The 18,253-nt window shown below is 41.4% G+C and overlaps 1 protein-coding gene across 2 annotated transcripts in view; it reads left to right on the forward strand.

The window, feature by feature from the left end:
* Positions 1-9,361: 9,361 nt before the first annotated feature.
* Positions 9,362-18,253, forward strand: part of eefsec (eukaryotic elongation factor, selenocysteine-tRNA specific) — a 241,221-nt gene continuing 232,329 nt past the window's right edge. The window contains exon 1 of one of the 2 annotated variants that reach the window (XM_062969818.1): positions 9,362-9,741. In XM_062969818.1, the coding sequence (XP_062825888.1) occupies positions 9,438-9,741 (304 nt within the window). In that variant the 5' untranslated portion in view covers positions 9,362-9,437. The other variant, XM_062969819.1, reaches the window with a different exon arrangement.

Genomic DNA, 18,253 nt, shown 5'->3' on the forward strand with positions numbered 1-18,253 from the left:
CTCCAGAAGCATTCTCTCCTGACGTTTCGCCCACACCTATAGCAGGCATCCTCAGAGTTTGTGTGGTCTGTTGGAAACGAAGGGCCCTTCCACACAGCCCTATATCCCAGAATATCAAGGCAGAAAATCCCACTATATCTGCTTTGAACTGGGTTATTTGAGTCCACACTGCCATATAGTCCAGTTCAAAGCAGATCATGTGGGATTTTCTGCCTTTATATTCTGGGATATAATGCTGTGTGGAAGGGCCTTAAGCGAGAGAGATTTATATATCTGTGGAAGGTCCAGGGTGGGAGAAATAATTCTTATCTGTTAGGGGGAAATGTGAATGCTAATGCATTCACGTAGATTAGCATTTAATGGCTTTGCAGCTCAAGGTAAAAAAGGTAAAGGTTTTCCCTGACGTTAAGTCCAGTCGTGACCGATTCTGGGAGTTAGTGCTCATCTCCATTTCTAAGCTGAAGAGCCGGCGTTGTCCATAGACACCTCCAAGGTCATGTGGCCAGCATGACTGCATGGGGCGCCGTTACCTTCCCGTCGGAGCAGTACCTATTGATCTACTCACATTTGCAGCTCAAGGCCTGGCTAAATCCTACCTGGAGGAATCCTTTGTTGCGAGGTGTTAGCTGGCCCTTAGTTTCTTAAGTCGCTCCTGACACACACAAAAAAAACAAACAAACAAACTACAACTGCCAGGATCCCATAGCACTGAGTCCTGGCAGTTGAAGTGGTCTCAAACTGCGTTCACTCTAGACTCGTGTAGATACACCCACAGTAATAAAGGCAGGATCCTTTGCATTTAGTGTTAAACTTCTGTGACTAAATATAGTTGACCAGGTAGCAAATAATAAAAAATGTCCGCATAGCTAGATCCTATAAACAGCACATCCCATGTAATGCTACAAAGTTTCATTATTATTTATTATAATTTTGTGTATTTTTGGAGAAGCCAATACAAACTGGGTATCCCTAATAATAACAATAGGTAAAGGTATAGCTTTCCCCCTGACATTAAGTCTGACTCTGGGTGCTGGTGCTCAACTCATTTCTAAGCCAAAGAGCCAGCGTTGTCTGTAGACACTCCAAGGTCATGTGGCTGGCATGATTGCAGCGAGCGGTACCTATTGATCTAGTCACATTTAAAGGTTTTTGAACTGCTAGGTTGGCAGAAGCTGGGACTGCCAGTGGGAGTTCTCCTTGCTCCCCAGATTCAAACCACTGGCATTTGTCAGCAAGTTCAGCAGCTCAGTGGTTTAACCCGCTGTGCCATTGGGGGCTCCAATAATAAGAAGAATAAGAATAAACTTTATTTGTACCCCGCCCCATCTCTCCATAGACTTGGGATGGTTCACAACATGAATAAATACAATGAGATACATAATAAAATAAACAAGTAATAACTTCAAATCAATATACAAATAAACACAATAAACCAAAGCACAAATAACAAAGTTAACAGTAAGCATTATAAAACATTAGTCAAAAACACAATCATTCCTATGAGTTAAAAAGGCCTACTACCCAAATTGAGGTGTATCCATATAAACAGAGGCCTTGTCCATATTAAGGTGACTGGCTTTAAAGGTGATAAAGGTGATTATCCAAAATCCTTGTGACCAAAAGTGTTTTGGATTCAGATTTATTATTTTGGTGGGTTTTTGGAATATATATATATATATATATATATATACACACACACACACACACACACACACACACATAAAGATATGTCTCAGAGGTGACATTCAAAACATAAAACATCCTATTTACATTATACACATAGCCTCGTGATACATACTATTTTAAATAATTTTTTGGATAAAACAAAAGTTTATGCACATTGAACTATTAGAAAGCAAAGTTGTCAGTATCTTGCATTCATTTGATTTTGGAGTGTTTCAGATTTTCGAATAATGGATGTTGAACCTGTATGTTGTTTTAGGCCTTTTCCATGGAAGTGGATTATTGTTTCCCATAACAAAGCATTGGGGTTATTCAGACTGAGCCTCCCACTGACATAGCTGATCAGAAAAATTAGTTTGTGAGACTCTTCAGCAATCTTGTGCCATACTTCTATTAGTTTCCAGAGACATGGCCTTGTTAATCTGTTTCTATATTAAAATTATAAATTAATACATAAAAACTCCACTAATCAAATTGAAAAGTACACTATGATTATGTTCTGACGATATAAATAATGTTGTTTTGTCCGTTGTTTTCATTTGTTCATTGTCTTGAAGTTTGATTTAGCTAGGACCACAGATAGGAGAATCGGTGCCTGACAAGGATATGGTAAACCAAAAAGGCCTTCTTTCACTTCTTCATTCACGCAGTCATTTCCGACACATAGTGACCTCATGGACCAGTCCACGCCAGAGCTCCCTGTCGGCCGTCGTCACCCCCAGTTCCCTCAAAGTCAAGCCAGTCACTTCAAGGATACCATCCGTCCATCTCACCCTTGGCCAGCCTCTCTTCCTTTTTCCTTCCATTTTCCCCAGCATCATGATCTTTTCCAAGCTTTCCTGACTTCTCATGATGTGGCCAAAATACTTCAACTTTGTCTCTAATATCCTTCCCTCCAGTGAGCAGTTGGGCATTATTTCCTGGAGGATGGACTGGTTGGATCTTCTTGTGGTCCAAGGAACTCTCAGGATTTTCCTCCAGCAACAAAGTTTAAAAGCATCTATCTTCCTTCGCTCAGCCTTCCTTATGGTCCAGCTTTCGCAACCATAGGTTACTATGGGGAATACCATTGCTTTAACTATGCAGGCCTTCATTGACAGTGCGATGTCTCTGTTTTTCACTATTTTATCGAGGTTGGTCATTGCTCTCCTCCCAAGAAGTAGACGTCCTGGGTGCAGTCTGCATCCGCAGTGATCTTCACGCCTAGAAATATAAAGTCTGTCATTGCCTTCATGTTTTCTCCCTCTATTTGCCAGTTATCAAGCGATCTGGTTGCCATAACCTTGGTTTCCTTGATGTTTAACTGCAGCCCGGCTTTTGTGCTTTCTTCTTTCACCTTGGTGATAAGGAACCTCAGCTCCTCCTCACTTTCAGCCATCAGAGTGGTATCATCTGCATACCTAAGGTTAGTAATGTTTCTTCCAGCGATTTTAACTCTGGCCTTGGATTCGTCAAGCCCCGCACGTTGCATGATGTGTTCTGCGTACAGGTTGAATAGGTAGGGTGAAAGTATACAGCCCTGCCGTACTCCTTTCCCAATCTTGAACCAATCTGTTGTTCCGTGGTCTGTTCTTACTGTGGCTACTTGGTCTTTATACAGATTTCTCAGGAGACAGACGAGGTGACTTGGTATCCCCATACCACCAAGAACATGCCACAGTTTATTATGATCCACACCGTCGAAGGCTTTACAATAGTCAATAAAGCAGAAATCAATGTTTTTCTGAATCCCTGGCTTCCTCCAGTGGACATTGGCAATTTGGTCTCTGGTTCCTCTGCCTTTTCTGAACCCAGCTTGGACATCTGTCAACTCTCGCTCCATGTATTGCTGGAGTCTGTCTTGCAGGATCTTGAGCATTACCTTACTGGCATGGGAAATCAGTGCCACTGTATGGAAGTTTGGGGATTCTTTAGGGTTTCCCTTTTTGGGTATGGGGATATACATTAATTTTTTCCAATCTGATGGCCATTCTTGTGTTTTCCATATTTGCTGGCATATGGCATGCATCACCTTGACAGCATCATCTTCCAAGATTTTAAATAACTCAGCTGGGATCCATTCGTCTCCTGCTGCCTTGTTATTAGCAATGCTTCTTAAGGCCCACTCAACCTCACTTCTCAGGATGTCTGGTTCTAATTCACTCATCACACCGTCAAAGCTATCCTCTATATTATTATCCTTCCTATACAGATCTTCTGTATATTCTCGCCACCTTTTCTTGATCTCTTCAGCTTCTGTTAGGTCCTTGCCATCTTTGTTTTTGATTATGCCCATTTTTGCCTGAAATTTACCTCCAATGTTTCTGATTTTCTGGAAGAGGGCTCTTGTCCTTCCTATTCTATTGTCTTCTTCCACTTCCATGCATTGCTTGTTTAAAAATGGTTCCTGGCTAACTTCTGGAATTGCGCCTTTGATTGGGCATATCTCCCCCTATCACTGTTTCCTTTTGCCTTCCTTCTTTCTTGGGCTATTTCCTGTGTCTCAGCAGACAACCATCTTGCCTTCTTGGTTTTCTTTTTCTTTGGGACATATTTTGTTGCTGCCTCCTGAACAATGTTGTGAATCTCTATCCAGAAAGGCCAGAAACAGTGAAAACAGCACACCAGGTTGAAGACAAGCCACAGATGTTTATTACAATTCAGCCAAAAGGGATGCAAGCACAAGCAATTTGCTTTAAAATAAACAAGCATAAACATGTAGGGAAACACAAGGCATCTTATACAATTCTGATAGCCATTCAAACCTCCCGCTGCCTCCCCTGATTGGCCAGAAAAGGGGCTGGCTCGGATCTGCACCGGGATTGATTGAATGCTCTGCTGATATCACAGCTTCCAGGTGGAGATTCCCTTGGCGGGGAGGATGGCAGCTGGGGATTGGTCAGGGTGAAGGACCAATCAGTTGCAGAGGGCATGATCTTGGAGAAGACAATACCAATGATATGTTGATGAGGTTTTGAGTTGCTCAGCTGTCCAATTACATGCTAAACAAAGATATGGAGCTCTGGAAACAAAGGTCGATTGATAACTGGCAAATAGAGGGAGAAAACGTGGAGGCAATGACAGACTTTATATTTCTTGGAGGACAAAGGTTTCCAATCGAGGCCAATCAAGGGCTTGGCTGTCAACAAAGGAGTTAATGAATGTACATACTTTAAGCCTCTGTTCTCAGGAGGGAGCATCAGCTCTCAACTTCAGGTGAATTACACCAACATCTGGCTTATGAGGCTGATGGGGAAAATCATCTGTCTGTACATTCGCACAATGAACCTGATGATTATCTGTTTGGGAAATAACCAGAGGGATTTGCACAACCTTCCCATTCTCAGGGGATTATTTCAGAGGGGTATCTGTTTTCAGGCTGCATTTTGATACATTTCTATTAGGTAATTTATACATTTTATACAAGAAAGAAATACAGTATATGGCTAAAAGTTACAAGTTACACAACAATCATAAAATAAATACCATTTATTAAAGGGTTAGATATGATATATTTCAGAGGGTACCGCTGCCGCTGGATCTGTTCTTGATCTTCTGAAGCCCTAAACATGCACAATTCTCAACCTCCGGAAAAGGCTTTTTTTTAATAAAAAAAGGGGGGGGGAATCTGTACTAAACATTATTGGGGCAAGGCGGCGGGGGGGGGGGGGTACCATGGCTTGATAACAGTTGCAGGAGCCTTTGTGGGCTGTAATGTGTTTATATTTTTTCAAAAAAAATAATACAATAAAATTATAAACTACCATTTGTATTGAAAGATATAATGGAATCCTGTTATACCTTGGGGACTGAGAAAAATATCTAGCACAAACCTTTCTGGATTAAGTGGACTGGAGCCAATGAAAGCTTGTGCTGGGATTTTTTTTCTGGTCTCAGTGTTGGAAGGTTGAAGATTCCTTAATATTTTTCAATACAGCAAGCCCTCAGTATCCACAGGTTCTTCATCAACCAATTCAATCATTGAAGACTTGAATATATATATATATATATATATATATATATATATATATATATCCAAAAGCAAATCTTGATTTTGCCACATAATGAGTACTATGTTGATTTACAGGCATAGCTTTTTGCCATTTCACAGACTTATGCTTTCTGCAATAGTTATTTGAGTTATTTTATGTAAGGGATGCTAGCATTTGGTATCCACTTTGGCATCCATTTTGGCCCTGAAATCTTAGAGTCTAGGATAAACGCGACCTGACGATTAGGCCGCATCTCCACTGCCCCATAGTACAGTTTAACAACAATATGAGTCTCTAATACTATAATACAGTTTCAAACTACCTTATATGGCAATGTGGATGGGGCTCTAGTTATAAAACATGCACAAATGTATGTATGTTAAACCTTAATTATATACAAAAACTCATCCTACTGATTTTTTAAAAACTGAATCTTTTTTATAAGTACAATAAATTAAATGAGTGTAAATGAACAAAGGCTGAGTGATAATATTTAGTAATTCTATTGCTGTTCAGTGAGATGTAAAAGTATCTGTAAATCTGAACATTCCTTCTTTTTTTAAAGGCCAAAAAAGTTGAAGTTTAGTTTCCTGGACCCTCCAAAAGGGACCGCCAGCAAAGATGTGGAAGGTGGGGGGGAGACACCCAAAACTTGCTATTAGAAAGGTTACAAAAATAGAACCCTTACAAATCATAAATAAAGAAACAGAAGAGGGCACAAAAACATTTTCCTCCTCTTTGTTAATTAGATGTAACACCCATCTCTCCAATTTCCTTTTCCACACATTGAGCTGCCCCTTTACAAAATGTTACTATTAATTGCTAGAGTTTCCAGAAACTCATGGGATCAAGGGCAGGAAGTCAGACCTTTGGGATGGGTTAAAAATGCGAAGGTCATTCACACACTCATACACCCTCCTCTCTCCAAAAATAATATACTATTTGACAATTTCAGGGTTCAGCATGTCCCACTGAAATTTGGAAGCTTATGTGAAACTAGACTATGTCCTGTAACCTCAAACGTTTAGTCTAGGAACAACCAAGCTGAAGTCTCCAGCTCCCTCCTTGGGTATCGCATGACATTGGGCTGAAGAGGGCTGGCTGTTCAGACATACACAAACCCCACAAGAACAGAGGCGAGAGAATAAGAGAAGAGATGTTGGCGAAATAAGCCGACTAAACCCAAAGACCAACAGGTCAATTTTTCTTAACAGTATTATTTTTCTGGTTAGTGCAATATCAAATTATACTTTAGGCCTTTCAAACCTAAAAGGAATGACAAAGTCTTTTTGCGTTCTCTTAAAAATAGTGTTGACAATTGAGACAAAGCCTGTACAAATACTTTCCTCATGATTACTTTCAGATTAAATTATATGGCCAGTGAAATTAGGGGGAAGTGTGATTTTCAATGTTTTTCTCTCTGATGATATAGTGTAACTATATATGCTATTTTACATTGGATGTAAATTATATGAGAGCCTTTAGGCAAGCTGTGTTCAGGCTTCAACACTCCTGAAACTTTTTCTCAGCTTCACATGGAAAGTGAACAATAGCATATGTGTTGTCTGAACAAATATTCTTGCAAACAAAGTAGAAATAACACATATAAATCATACTCTTTGCTTCACTCGGGCAAACTCTTAATGGTTGATGCAAGCAATGTAGCAATTCTACAGACACCTCTTACTGCATTTGAATTTATATTGCTTCTTTATCCACTAAAATCTTATGAGATGTACTGACATGATGTACTGGTTCAGATGTTACAGTGGACCACTTTCCGCATTCATGGACAGTGACACGGTGTTCTTGCAGTCAGTTTGGATGAGTCTAACATAAAGCCTTATTCTGAAGTAGCCTTAAGAGAAATTAAATATCCGTATTTGATATCTCAGAAAATATGATGTAGTATTTCAATGTATTCAAAAGATGTGGGCAATGTAGTCATTTGGACAGTTATTTTGTTGAGTTGTACCTGGCAGCATAGAGGCCCTATCTACACTGCCCATATAATTAGTTTGAAACTCATCAGTGTAGACTCAGACATGGGCAAACTTCTGTACTCCAAATGTTTTGGACTTCATCTCCCAAATTCCTAACAGCTGGTAAGCTGGTTGGGATTTATAGGAAATGAAATTCAAAACACCTGGAGGCCGAAGTTTGCCCATGCTGACTGAGTCTGCACTGACCATATAATGCAATTATGGTCAGTATAACTGTGGGCCAGGCATGCAGCTGGGCGGGGGGGGGGGGGGGCTTGAGGGGCTTGAGCCCCCCCCCCGAAATTCTCAGGGTGGTCCGCAAGAAAGCCTTACATTTATTATTTAAACTGTTATTCAAATCATGATCTGATCACTATGCTCAATATATCGCATATGCATGGGGGTATGGGGATAACGATACAAAAGGTTTGCTAGGGCAGACCCCCCTCTCACCCAGACTCAGCCCCTGCCCCCCTGAGCCAAAATCCCAGCCCCCCCCCCCCCCCCCCGGAATCAAAATCCTGGCTACGGGCCTGCTTCATCTGTGGATAATGTCAGTATTTATAATGCCAGATGAATATTTATAAATTCATAAAGTTAGAAATTGATATTCTAGCTGCCTCTTCTTGAGTTTGGCTTCTTCATTTTGAATTTATTATTAATTAAAACCTGGATATTTTATGACTTTCCTTAGCATCTGTTAATGTTGCTTGCATTGCATACAAACAGGAGCACCTAAGGAAAAATATGTGCAGAACAAACCTCATATTCCTGGAGGATACAATTCTGGACTTCACATAGGTATGCGAAACAACAGATATGGTAAACCGTATTGAAAAAGATTTCTGCCCCAAGAATATCTCTTGGGAATACTGTACCTAGGAAATGTCTAGAGAGGGCCTACTGAGTCACACATGGCTAAATGAAATTGCAGATCCTGGTCTTTTTGGATACGGGGGTTTGTACTGTATGTGTGCATTTGGCCTGACATGGAAAGTGAAAACCCACTGGATGACCTTGGATGAGTCATACTCTCTCAGCCACAGATGAAAGGCAAGGGCAAATCTTCTTGACTGCTTCTTGCGTGCCTTCAGGTCGTTTCTACTTATGGTGACTTACCCAACCTATCATTGGGTTTTCTTGACAAAATTTGTCATTACCATCCTTTGAAGCTGAGAGAGTGTGGTGGCAGCAGGTTTCCATGGCTGAGCGGTGATTTGAACCAGGATCTCCAGTCTAGGGTTGGCATGGGCAAACTTGGGCCCTCCAGGTGTTCTGGACTTCAGTTCCCACAATTGATAATACTGTACTCTGTAAATAGAGTATGAATCCCAACAGAATTGTGGGAGTTGGAGTCCAAAACACCTGGAGGGCCCAAGTTTGCCTATGCCTGACCCAGACCCCAGACTGCACTCAACAACATGTCTATGTTATTAGGTTATGAGGAGTCTTGAATTTGTGAGTCTGGACCAAGCATGGGCAAACTTGGGCCGTCCAGGTGTTTTGGACTCCAATTCCTACCAGCTGTTAGGAATTATGGGAGTTGAAGTCCAAAACACCTGGAGGGCCCAAGTTTGCCCATGCCTGGCTCTGGACGGAAAGTATGCATCCAGATTTTACCGGGGACCTCGTCTGTAGGTTGCTGAGGACGCTTTCATAAAGTAAAACAACTTCGGCAGAGCCACACACGCACACACACACACTCAGAGGCGCGGTCCGTGTTGCAGCCGGAACGCTCCGAGCGTGGCCTCGGTTGCCGCTGGGGTGGTGTTCGGGGTCGGACCGGTCCCTGAGTGACAGAATGGCGGCAGACTCTTCTTCTCCTTCTGCTTCTTCCGCGTCTCGGTGCCTGAACGTGAACGTGGGCGTGCTGGGCCACATCGACAGCGGGAAGACGGCCTTGGCGCGGGCCCTGAGCACGGTGGCCTCCACCGCCGCCTTCGACCGCGCCCCGCAGAGCCGGGCCCGCGGCATCACGCTGGACCTGGGCTTCTCCTGCCTCAGCACCCCGCTGCCCCCGCACCTGGGCCCCGGGCCGGGCCTCCTGCAGCTCACCCTGGTGGACTGCCCCGGGCACGCCTCCCTCATCCGCACCATCATCGGGGGTAAGCGCCACCCAGGCAGAGGGACTTCCTTCCAGCACCCTGCTTGCAGCCCCCACATTCTGAGGCAGCAGCCGGTGCCTCTGCCCAACGGCTCTTACCTTCAGGAAGCCCTTTCTGATGCTTAGGGTAGGAGGAATCTCTCTCCTTGCAATGCGAATCCATTGATCCTTGTCCTAGTCTCCAGAGCAGAAAAAAAATCCTGTTCCCTCCTCAGGGTGACATCCTCTCCAGTATTTAAACATGGCTCACAGTGGGTTGCTGTGAGTTTTCTTGGCTGTATAGCCATGTTCCAGAAGCATAATAATAATCTAAAACTTTATTTATAACCCACTTCCATCTCCCCGAGGGGACTCAAAGCAGTTCACATGGGGACCAAGTCTGATGTTTCACCCACGTCTGTGGCAGGCATCCTCAGAGGTTGTGAGGTATATTGGAAACTAGGCCAGTGAGGTTTATATATCCGTGGAAGGTCCAGGGTGAGAGAGGCAGGTGTCTACGGTATACCATGCAGCTGTGGACAAGTCTACATAGGGACCACCAAACACAGCATTGCCCAAACATGAATCAAGGAACATGAAAGGCACTGCAGACTAATTCAACCAGAGAAGTCAGCCGTAGCACCTGATGAACCAACCTGGATAAAGCATATTATTTGAGAATGCAGAAATGCTGGACCACTCTAACAACCACCGTGTCAGACTACACAGAGAAACCATTGAAATCCACAAGCATGTGGACAACTTCAAAAGAAAGGAGGAAACCATGAAAATGAACAAAATCTGGCTACCAGTATTTTTTTTTTTAAAAACTCTAAAATTGAGACAGTAAATAAAGAACAACACCCAGAAGACAGGAGAATTCCAGATATGAAACAATCAGGGCCAGCTAACACCTCCCAACAAAGGAAACCAGCCAGGCAAAAACCAGCCAGGCTTTGAAGTCGCAAGGCTATTAAATGCTAATCAAGGTGATTAATTGCCACATTCACACATGCCTCCAACAGACAAGAGTTCTTTCTCCATCCTGGACCTTCCACAGATATATAAACCTCACAAGCCTAGTTTCCAATATACCTCACAACCTCTGAGGATGCCTGCCATAGATGTGGGTGACATGTCAGGAAAGAATGCGTTGGACCATGGCCATGCAGCCTGGAAAACTCACAGCAACCCAGTGATTCCAGCCATGAAAGCCTTCAACAACACATGGCTCACATTGTCCCCTTCTCTCAGCCTTCTTTTCACACATCCATCTCCCTGTTTGGGCTTGGTTTCTACCCCTTTAACCCTTTCGGACTCCCTTCTCTTGAAGCGCCCCAACTTGTCAATATGCTTGTTGAATTGTGGCGCCCAGAAATGGACACAGTATTCTAAATGAGGGACAGGGTGAGAATAATACATGATATTTAACGTTGCTTAAAAGTACATCTACATTGTAGAATTAATGCAGTTTGACACCACTTTTACTGCCATGGCTCAGTGCTATGGAATCCGGAGAGTTGTAGTTTGACAAGGCCCTACTCTCCCACCTTCTTTGCATGCGCGATTGGTGGGGACGAGAGACAGGGCCTTTGCAGTGGTGGCCCCTCAGCTGTGGAATTCCCTCCCTAGTGATATTAGATAAGCCCCCTCCCTCCTGGCCTTCAGAAGGAGAATAAAAACCTGGCTTTGGAGCAGGCCTTTGAAAAATAGCACAGTGAAATAAGTTGACTTGGAAATTGTGCAATTGCTTATGGAACGGACTTAGACCTTGCTTTTGGATGATTTGTCTTAACATTGGAATGTATTTTATCTATTTTTAATGCATGTATTTAATTTAATTTTAATTTAATTTTACCTCAAGTTTATGCTTTTGCATAGTCTAATGCACTATGCAAGTGCCGTCCGTAAGCCACCTTGAGTTCCCCTTGGGGTAGAGGAAGGCGGGATATAAAGATGGCAAATAAATAAATAAATAAATAAATACATTCAGCTTTCATTGCCAAAGAGTGCTGGTGCCCTGCCAAAACAAATCCCAAAATTCCATAACATTGATTAATGGCAGTTCATGTGAATCAAATTGCATTGATTCAACCATGTTGATGTGCCCATAGATAGAGGGAAAAGAAAGTGAAAGACAGAGATGTCAGTGGCACTCGAGGTGGCCTTTGGCCCCATAGGGACCCACCTTCTCTCTCTCTTCCTCCTGTTGTTTTTAGACCTCAGAGGGGCTTTGCGTTTCCCATCTGCAGAAAATGCTCCTCTTTTATGGGAAGATCAAACAAAGGAGGCATTTGGGAACTCAGGTCTGGCCTTTGCAAGGTGACTCTTTTCTCTCTGTGCCTTGCAAGTTGAGACCCAATTCCTCCCATTATGCCTGCCATGTAAAAGTAGTGGGCAGTTGATAGGAGGAGATGAATAGCCACCCCAGCCACTCTCTCTTCTCTCCCTCACCAGAACTCTCTCACCTGACAATAGAGAAGAACCCTCATAGAATCATAGAGTTGGAAGAGACCTCATGGGCCATCCAGTCCAACCCCCTGCCAAGAAGCAGGAAAATTGCATTAAAAGCACCCCCAACAGATGGCCATCCAGCCTCTGCTTAAAAGCCTTCAAAGGAACCTCCACCTCACTCCGGCTCAGAGAGTTCTACTACTGAACAGCTCTCATAGTTAGGAAGTTCTTCCCAATGTTCAGGTGGAATCTACTTTCCTGTAGTTTAAACCCATTGCTCCGCGTCCTAGTCTCCAGGGCAGCAGAAAACAAACTTGCTCCCTCCTCCCTATGACTTCCCCTTACATATTTATACATGGCTATCATGTCTCCTCTTAGCCTTCTCTTCTGCAGGCTAAACATTCCCAGCTCTTTAAGCCACTCCTCATAGGGCTTGTTCTCCAGACTGCTGATCATTTTAGTTGCCCTCCTCCAGCAAGTCTTGTCCTCAGTGAAGTGGGCAGAGAAGTGGCTGACTTGTTCTCAGTTTTTTTTTTTGGTGACTGCTGTCAAGTTGACTTTAATTTATGGTGGCCCTATGAATGAGAGATCTTCAAGTCAGCAGCAGCCTGGCAAAACTATGACCATGACTTCCTTGGTTGAGTCTAGCATCTACATGTAATGTGGTCTTCTTCTTTTCTTACTGCCTTCTACCTTACCAAGTATTATTGTCTTTTCTATTGAGTTATGTCTTCTCATTATATAGCCGAAGTATGCCAGCCTCAGTTTAGTCATCTTGATTTCTAGGGAGAGTTCAGGCTTGTTTTCTTTCAGGGACCCATTTGTTTCTTTAGCAGCTCATATTCGTGGAACTCTTCCCCAGCTCCACATCTGAAGAGAGTTAATTTCCTTCCTATCAGCTCCCTTCTTTGTCCAGCTTTCACAACCGAACATAGAAATACTGTGTTTCCCCGAAAATAAGACAGTGTCTTATATTAATTTTTGCTCCCAAAGATGCTCTAGGTCTTATTTTCAGGGGATGTCTTATTTTTCCATGAAGAAGAATTCACATTTATTGTTGAACAAAAAAATGAACGTTTATTATATACTGTACAGTAGTTGTCATCATAAACCAGCATAACCAGACAAACTGTGAATCCTATCAAGAATTTCTTGTTACTACCAATATTTCCATGTACAACACTTTATGGTATGTACATTTACCAAACCTGCATGCTCGGGTGTTCTGTTCGGTGGGCATGCTTCCAAACAAAAACTTTGCTAGGTCTTAATTTCAGGGGAGGCCTTATATTTAGCAATTCAGCAAAACCTCTACTAGGTCTTATTTTCTTGGGATGTTTTATTTTAGGGGAAACAGGGTAGGAAAGCCACTGGCATAGACACTCTGAACTTTATATTTCAGGATCTTGTCTCATTTCTTCATCACTGTCCTTCCAAGTCCTAGTGCTCTTTTGATTTCTTCAATCCATTCTAATGACTGAGCCAAGATATGAGAAACCTTTTAACTATTTATGTTTTCATTGTTTACTTAGAAGTTATATAAATCACCCAAGGCCATTTTTTTTTGTTTTCCTGGTGTTCATCTCTAACAAGCTTTTGAACTTACCTCCATTATTTGCTTTTTTTTTTTTTGCTAATATTATGATTCCATTTGTTCCATCATCCAATTTTCATGTTATCTTTTCATGTCTAACCCTGGTTCATATGATATGTTCCGTGCACAAGTTAAACAGATAGGGTGATAAAATGCATCCTTGCCTAACCCCATTGCCAGTGGGAAATGATTCCCTTTTCTGTATTATGTCATTACACTTTCCCTAAGTAAAGCTTCTAAAATTGGAGGTTTATCTACAGATGGTTCTTCCTTGAATTACATCTGTTTTTTTCCCCAATGGCTTTTTATTTCTACTTGTGTTCCCCTGCTGGTCGTAAAGCATCTTTATTCATTGTTTACATTTTCTTTTGATTTCTTGGACATTGTGGAAAAGGGCTCATGTTTATTTATTTATTAAACTTGTATACCGCTACTCCCAGTTTGGCTCGGAGCGGTTTACAGAAATAGATTAAAACAATACACTTAGCTTTAAAATAACAATAAAAACAATAAAAGCAACAATAAAAACAGACATAGCCCTGAGTTTTTCACCCATTGAAAGCTTGTCGGAAGAGCAAGGTTTTGCAGGCTTTCTGAAAGGCAAGTAGGTCTCGGGTGGTTCTTCCTTTTAAGTTGCCATCTTCTGTTTCTCTGCATTGACTGTTACAGTAGTTCACTTTGATCTTGTGCACAAATCACTGAACAGACTCCTTTTACTTCTCATTAATACTTAAAAGCTTGAGAAATTTCATTTGTCAGGAATGTTTTGATTGTACTTTTCCTGCATGGCAGGGGGTTGGACTGGAAGGCCCATGTGGTCTCTTCTAACTTTATGATTCTATGATTTATTGAGGCTTCTTTCTCTCTTTGACTGCAGATATCATTTTGCATTATTCCCTAACAATGCCTCTGGTTTCAGTTCATCTTATTTTTGCAGCGTAATGATCTGCAAAAACAAGATCGTCTTTTCATCTTTTGCTTCCAATTATTTAGTCTAATTTCTAGATTGGCCATCAGGTGATGTCCATGAATATAGTCTCCTCTTTGGTAGATTAAAGACTGTGTTTGCCTTCACAAAATTCAGTCAGTCATTCTCTTGCATCCATTTTTTTAGTCTAGGCCAAATTTTCCTACAATCTTTGATTCAACTGTATTTTCTATTTTTCCATTCTTCTCAATACACCCCCCTGCCAATCCTTTTTGCTGCCCAGAAAAACTGTATGAATTGACACAGAGGCCAACTGCAGCTTCTTTCTCGCTTTCATTCTCTTTTTGGGGACAGCAGCAGGGTCTACAGCACCATTAAGAAAGTGAACATGTTGAAGTACATGTCTATCTTTCTGGACTGGTGAACTGAGGTTCTACTTGCCAGAAAGAGAGACAGTGGTTGGGAGGCAGGATTGGCTACTACTTCATCCATCTTGCTTGCCTGCACCCTCCCTAAAAAGTGAAGGAGGCCTGACCCAAGCATTACTGGTAAAGTGACTAGGGTAAGTGAACAAGGCAGTAATGTTATCTTTGCAACCATGAGTCAGCCTGCCTAATTCACCAGGGTAGGTAGTAGCTATGTTTAGTCATATGTCACAAGCCCTTTAAACCTGTGTGAGAAAAGAAGGAAACAGGAAGAGGAAGGATTCAAGGAGGCTGTGATATTGCCATTGCTGTATAGACACAGTATGGGGATATTCACCAAAGATAGCTCAGGGGCTTCTCCACAGATGGTGATGACTATTATACATGTCAGTTGTCTACACTGGTTGGCGTTCTTAGCAGACACTCCCGGATAACAAATCTGACTGTGGAACTTTGTGAGAGAAGATGTTTTTAACAGTACTATCCCAGGTATATTTACTCATTTATTAGTAAGACTATGTTTAGATTGTATCATCATAGAGTTTTTTCCAGTTAAAACATTCAAAAGTGCTTTATTCGTGCTTCCTTCTGCATAGCACGAACAAAGATTAGCTGTGATGCTGCTGCCATTGTCTCTTGAAAGATTTTCAGGCAGTGTCACCACTCACTGAAGAAAGCTGATAGGAAGAGAATCAACTCATTTGAAATGTGGTGCTGGAGAAGAGTTTGTGGACTTCCACAAATGTATTGAACAAATCAAGCATGGAGTCACTGCAGAACCAAGATGACTGAGATTGTCATATAGACAGTACCCAAGTTACAGACATCCGACTTACAAATGACTCATAGTTAAAAACGGGCAAGACAACAGGAAGTGAGAGAAATCTACCCCACGGAAGGGAAATTCATTCCCGGAAGAATTATCATAGGGAAAGGTGTCTCCACTGACGCTTTCACACCAATCCTTGTTTCCACAAAATCAAATTATCAAAGTGAGGTGAAATCTTCTGAATAGGGACACAGACAGAAAAACAAACACCACAGGGGTGTTAACCCTTCCCTAGGCTATCCAAAGTTTATATATATATATATATATATATATATATATATATATATATATATATAGCTGGAGTTATACTTAAAAAAATATCTGTTCCAAATTACTGGATCTTTTTAATTATTGTCTATAGCCACATTTTACTTCATTATTTTATTTAAATAGAGTTTGCTTTTGTTAATTTTATATGTGTGGTTTTATGTAAATGTGTTACTGATTTTAAATGTTGTTCTACTACCTTTTATATGTTGTATGGCACCTTTGTGTGCTATTTTGTAAGCCGCCCTGAGTCCCTATGGGAGATGGTGGCAGGGTATAAATAAAATTATTATTATTGTTATTATTATTATTGTTATTACAAATGAATTCAACTTAAGAACAAACCTACAGAACCTATCCTTTTCATAACTTGGGGACTGCCTGTTCTTCAGACACATCATGAGAAGACATCTCAGTTGAAAAGACAATAATGTTCAGTAAGGTAGAAAAGAGAAAGATCACATTAGAGGAAGCCATGGCTCTGGAACATGAGTAGGGCTGTTGAAACCAGGGTGATTTGGTAGTCTCTCATTCATAAGCTCACCATGAGTCAAGATTGCTTTGATGGCAATTGATGAGTAATTTTAAATTGTGATTAGTAGAATTCCTTGTTCTGTCACTGGCTGCCGTTCATCTTCCGGTCCCAATTCAAGGTGCAGACCATCACTTATAAAGCCCTAAACGGTTTGGGACCCACCTACCTTAGTGACCGTATCTCCCACTATAAACCTGCCCAATCTCTCCGATCATCTGGAGAGGCCCTCCTTACACCACTGCCTATATCCCAGGCCCGCCTGGTGGGTACTAGGGAGAGGGCCTTTTCTGCTGTGGCCCCCCGACTATGGAATTCACTGCCCATTGAGATTAGGCAAGCTCCCACTCTATTAGCTTTTAAAAAAGATTTAAAAACGTGGCTCTTCCGCTGCGCTTTTGGAGAGTAACTGTTATTTATTTCTTTTCTTGCTCCTCTCCAACATCTTTCCTCTAGACGGTTCCACTTTCGTATGTCCCTGCTCCCCGTGGTCTCCATTCTCTTTATCTTTCTCACCCGAGTTTTATCTTTGTATTCATGCGGCCGGCCCTGTTTTTACTGTTTCTTTGATTTGCGTTGTAGTGTATATTGTATATTATTACTTATTGTATTGTTTAATTGTTCTATGTTATGTTGTATTTATACTTGTTATATTGTTTTGCTCTGGGCATGGCCCCATGTAAGCCGCCCCGCGTCCCCGTTGGGGAGATGGTGGCGGGGTATAAATAAAGTTTTTTTTTTATTATTATTATTAATGTCAAAAACTACTAGTGAGAGTTTGACAAGTAGAATATAGGTCTCCCATTCTTATGGAACGCAAGTTGTTTATCATTCTGAGATGGCTGGTTACATGTAGTAATACAAAATTTGTGGATTAAAAAAGCTAGGAAGTGAATGCTTTCTGCTCAGGAGGCACATGTACAGAGTATGCACTGTATGGGCAGAAGGGTAGGTGTAACACTGTTTCTCAATCTCTTGGGAAAGTGCACAGAAAGGTAAGCTGTATAGACTACGGTGCTATACCTGCTTATCTGTAAGCCCTCAATCTGGATTTATGTTTGAGTAAACATGTATTGAAGTGTACTGTTTCAGCCTTACAAGCAAGAATCATATGGAATCTTTAAATACAAATAGATTCATTATAATATAAAAATAATATAATATAAACGCATCTGTGAAAGATGAAAGCCCACTTCTGGAGCTCTGAGATAAAGGAATAAAAATATTTGATGTTAATTTTTTATTGTTTATTTTGTAGTAGTTATATATATATATATTGATTTGAACTGAGTGATAGAAATAAACTTTTGCTTTCACTTTTTTTTAAGAAAAACAATATTACTGAGCTACAACATGAATTGGGTTCACAATAATCCTCAAGATATTTATAGTTTCCCTCAGATAAGTTAAAGACTATCAGTGTAAAACAAATAAATTAAATTTATAGTGGCCATTTACCTCTGAGGCAGCCCTGCACACATCTACTCAGAACTAGATCCTGTTGA

Source organism: Anolis carolinensis, chromosome 2, assembly GCF_035594765.1.
Source record: "Anolis carolinensis isolate JA03-04 chromosome 2, rAnoCar3.1.pri, whole genome shotgun sequence".
NCBI lineage: Eukaryota > Metazoa > Chordata > Lepidosauria > Squamata > Dactyloidae > Anolis > Anolis carolinensis.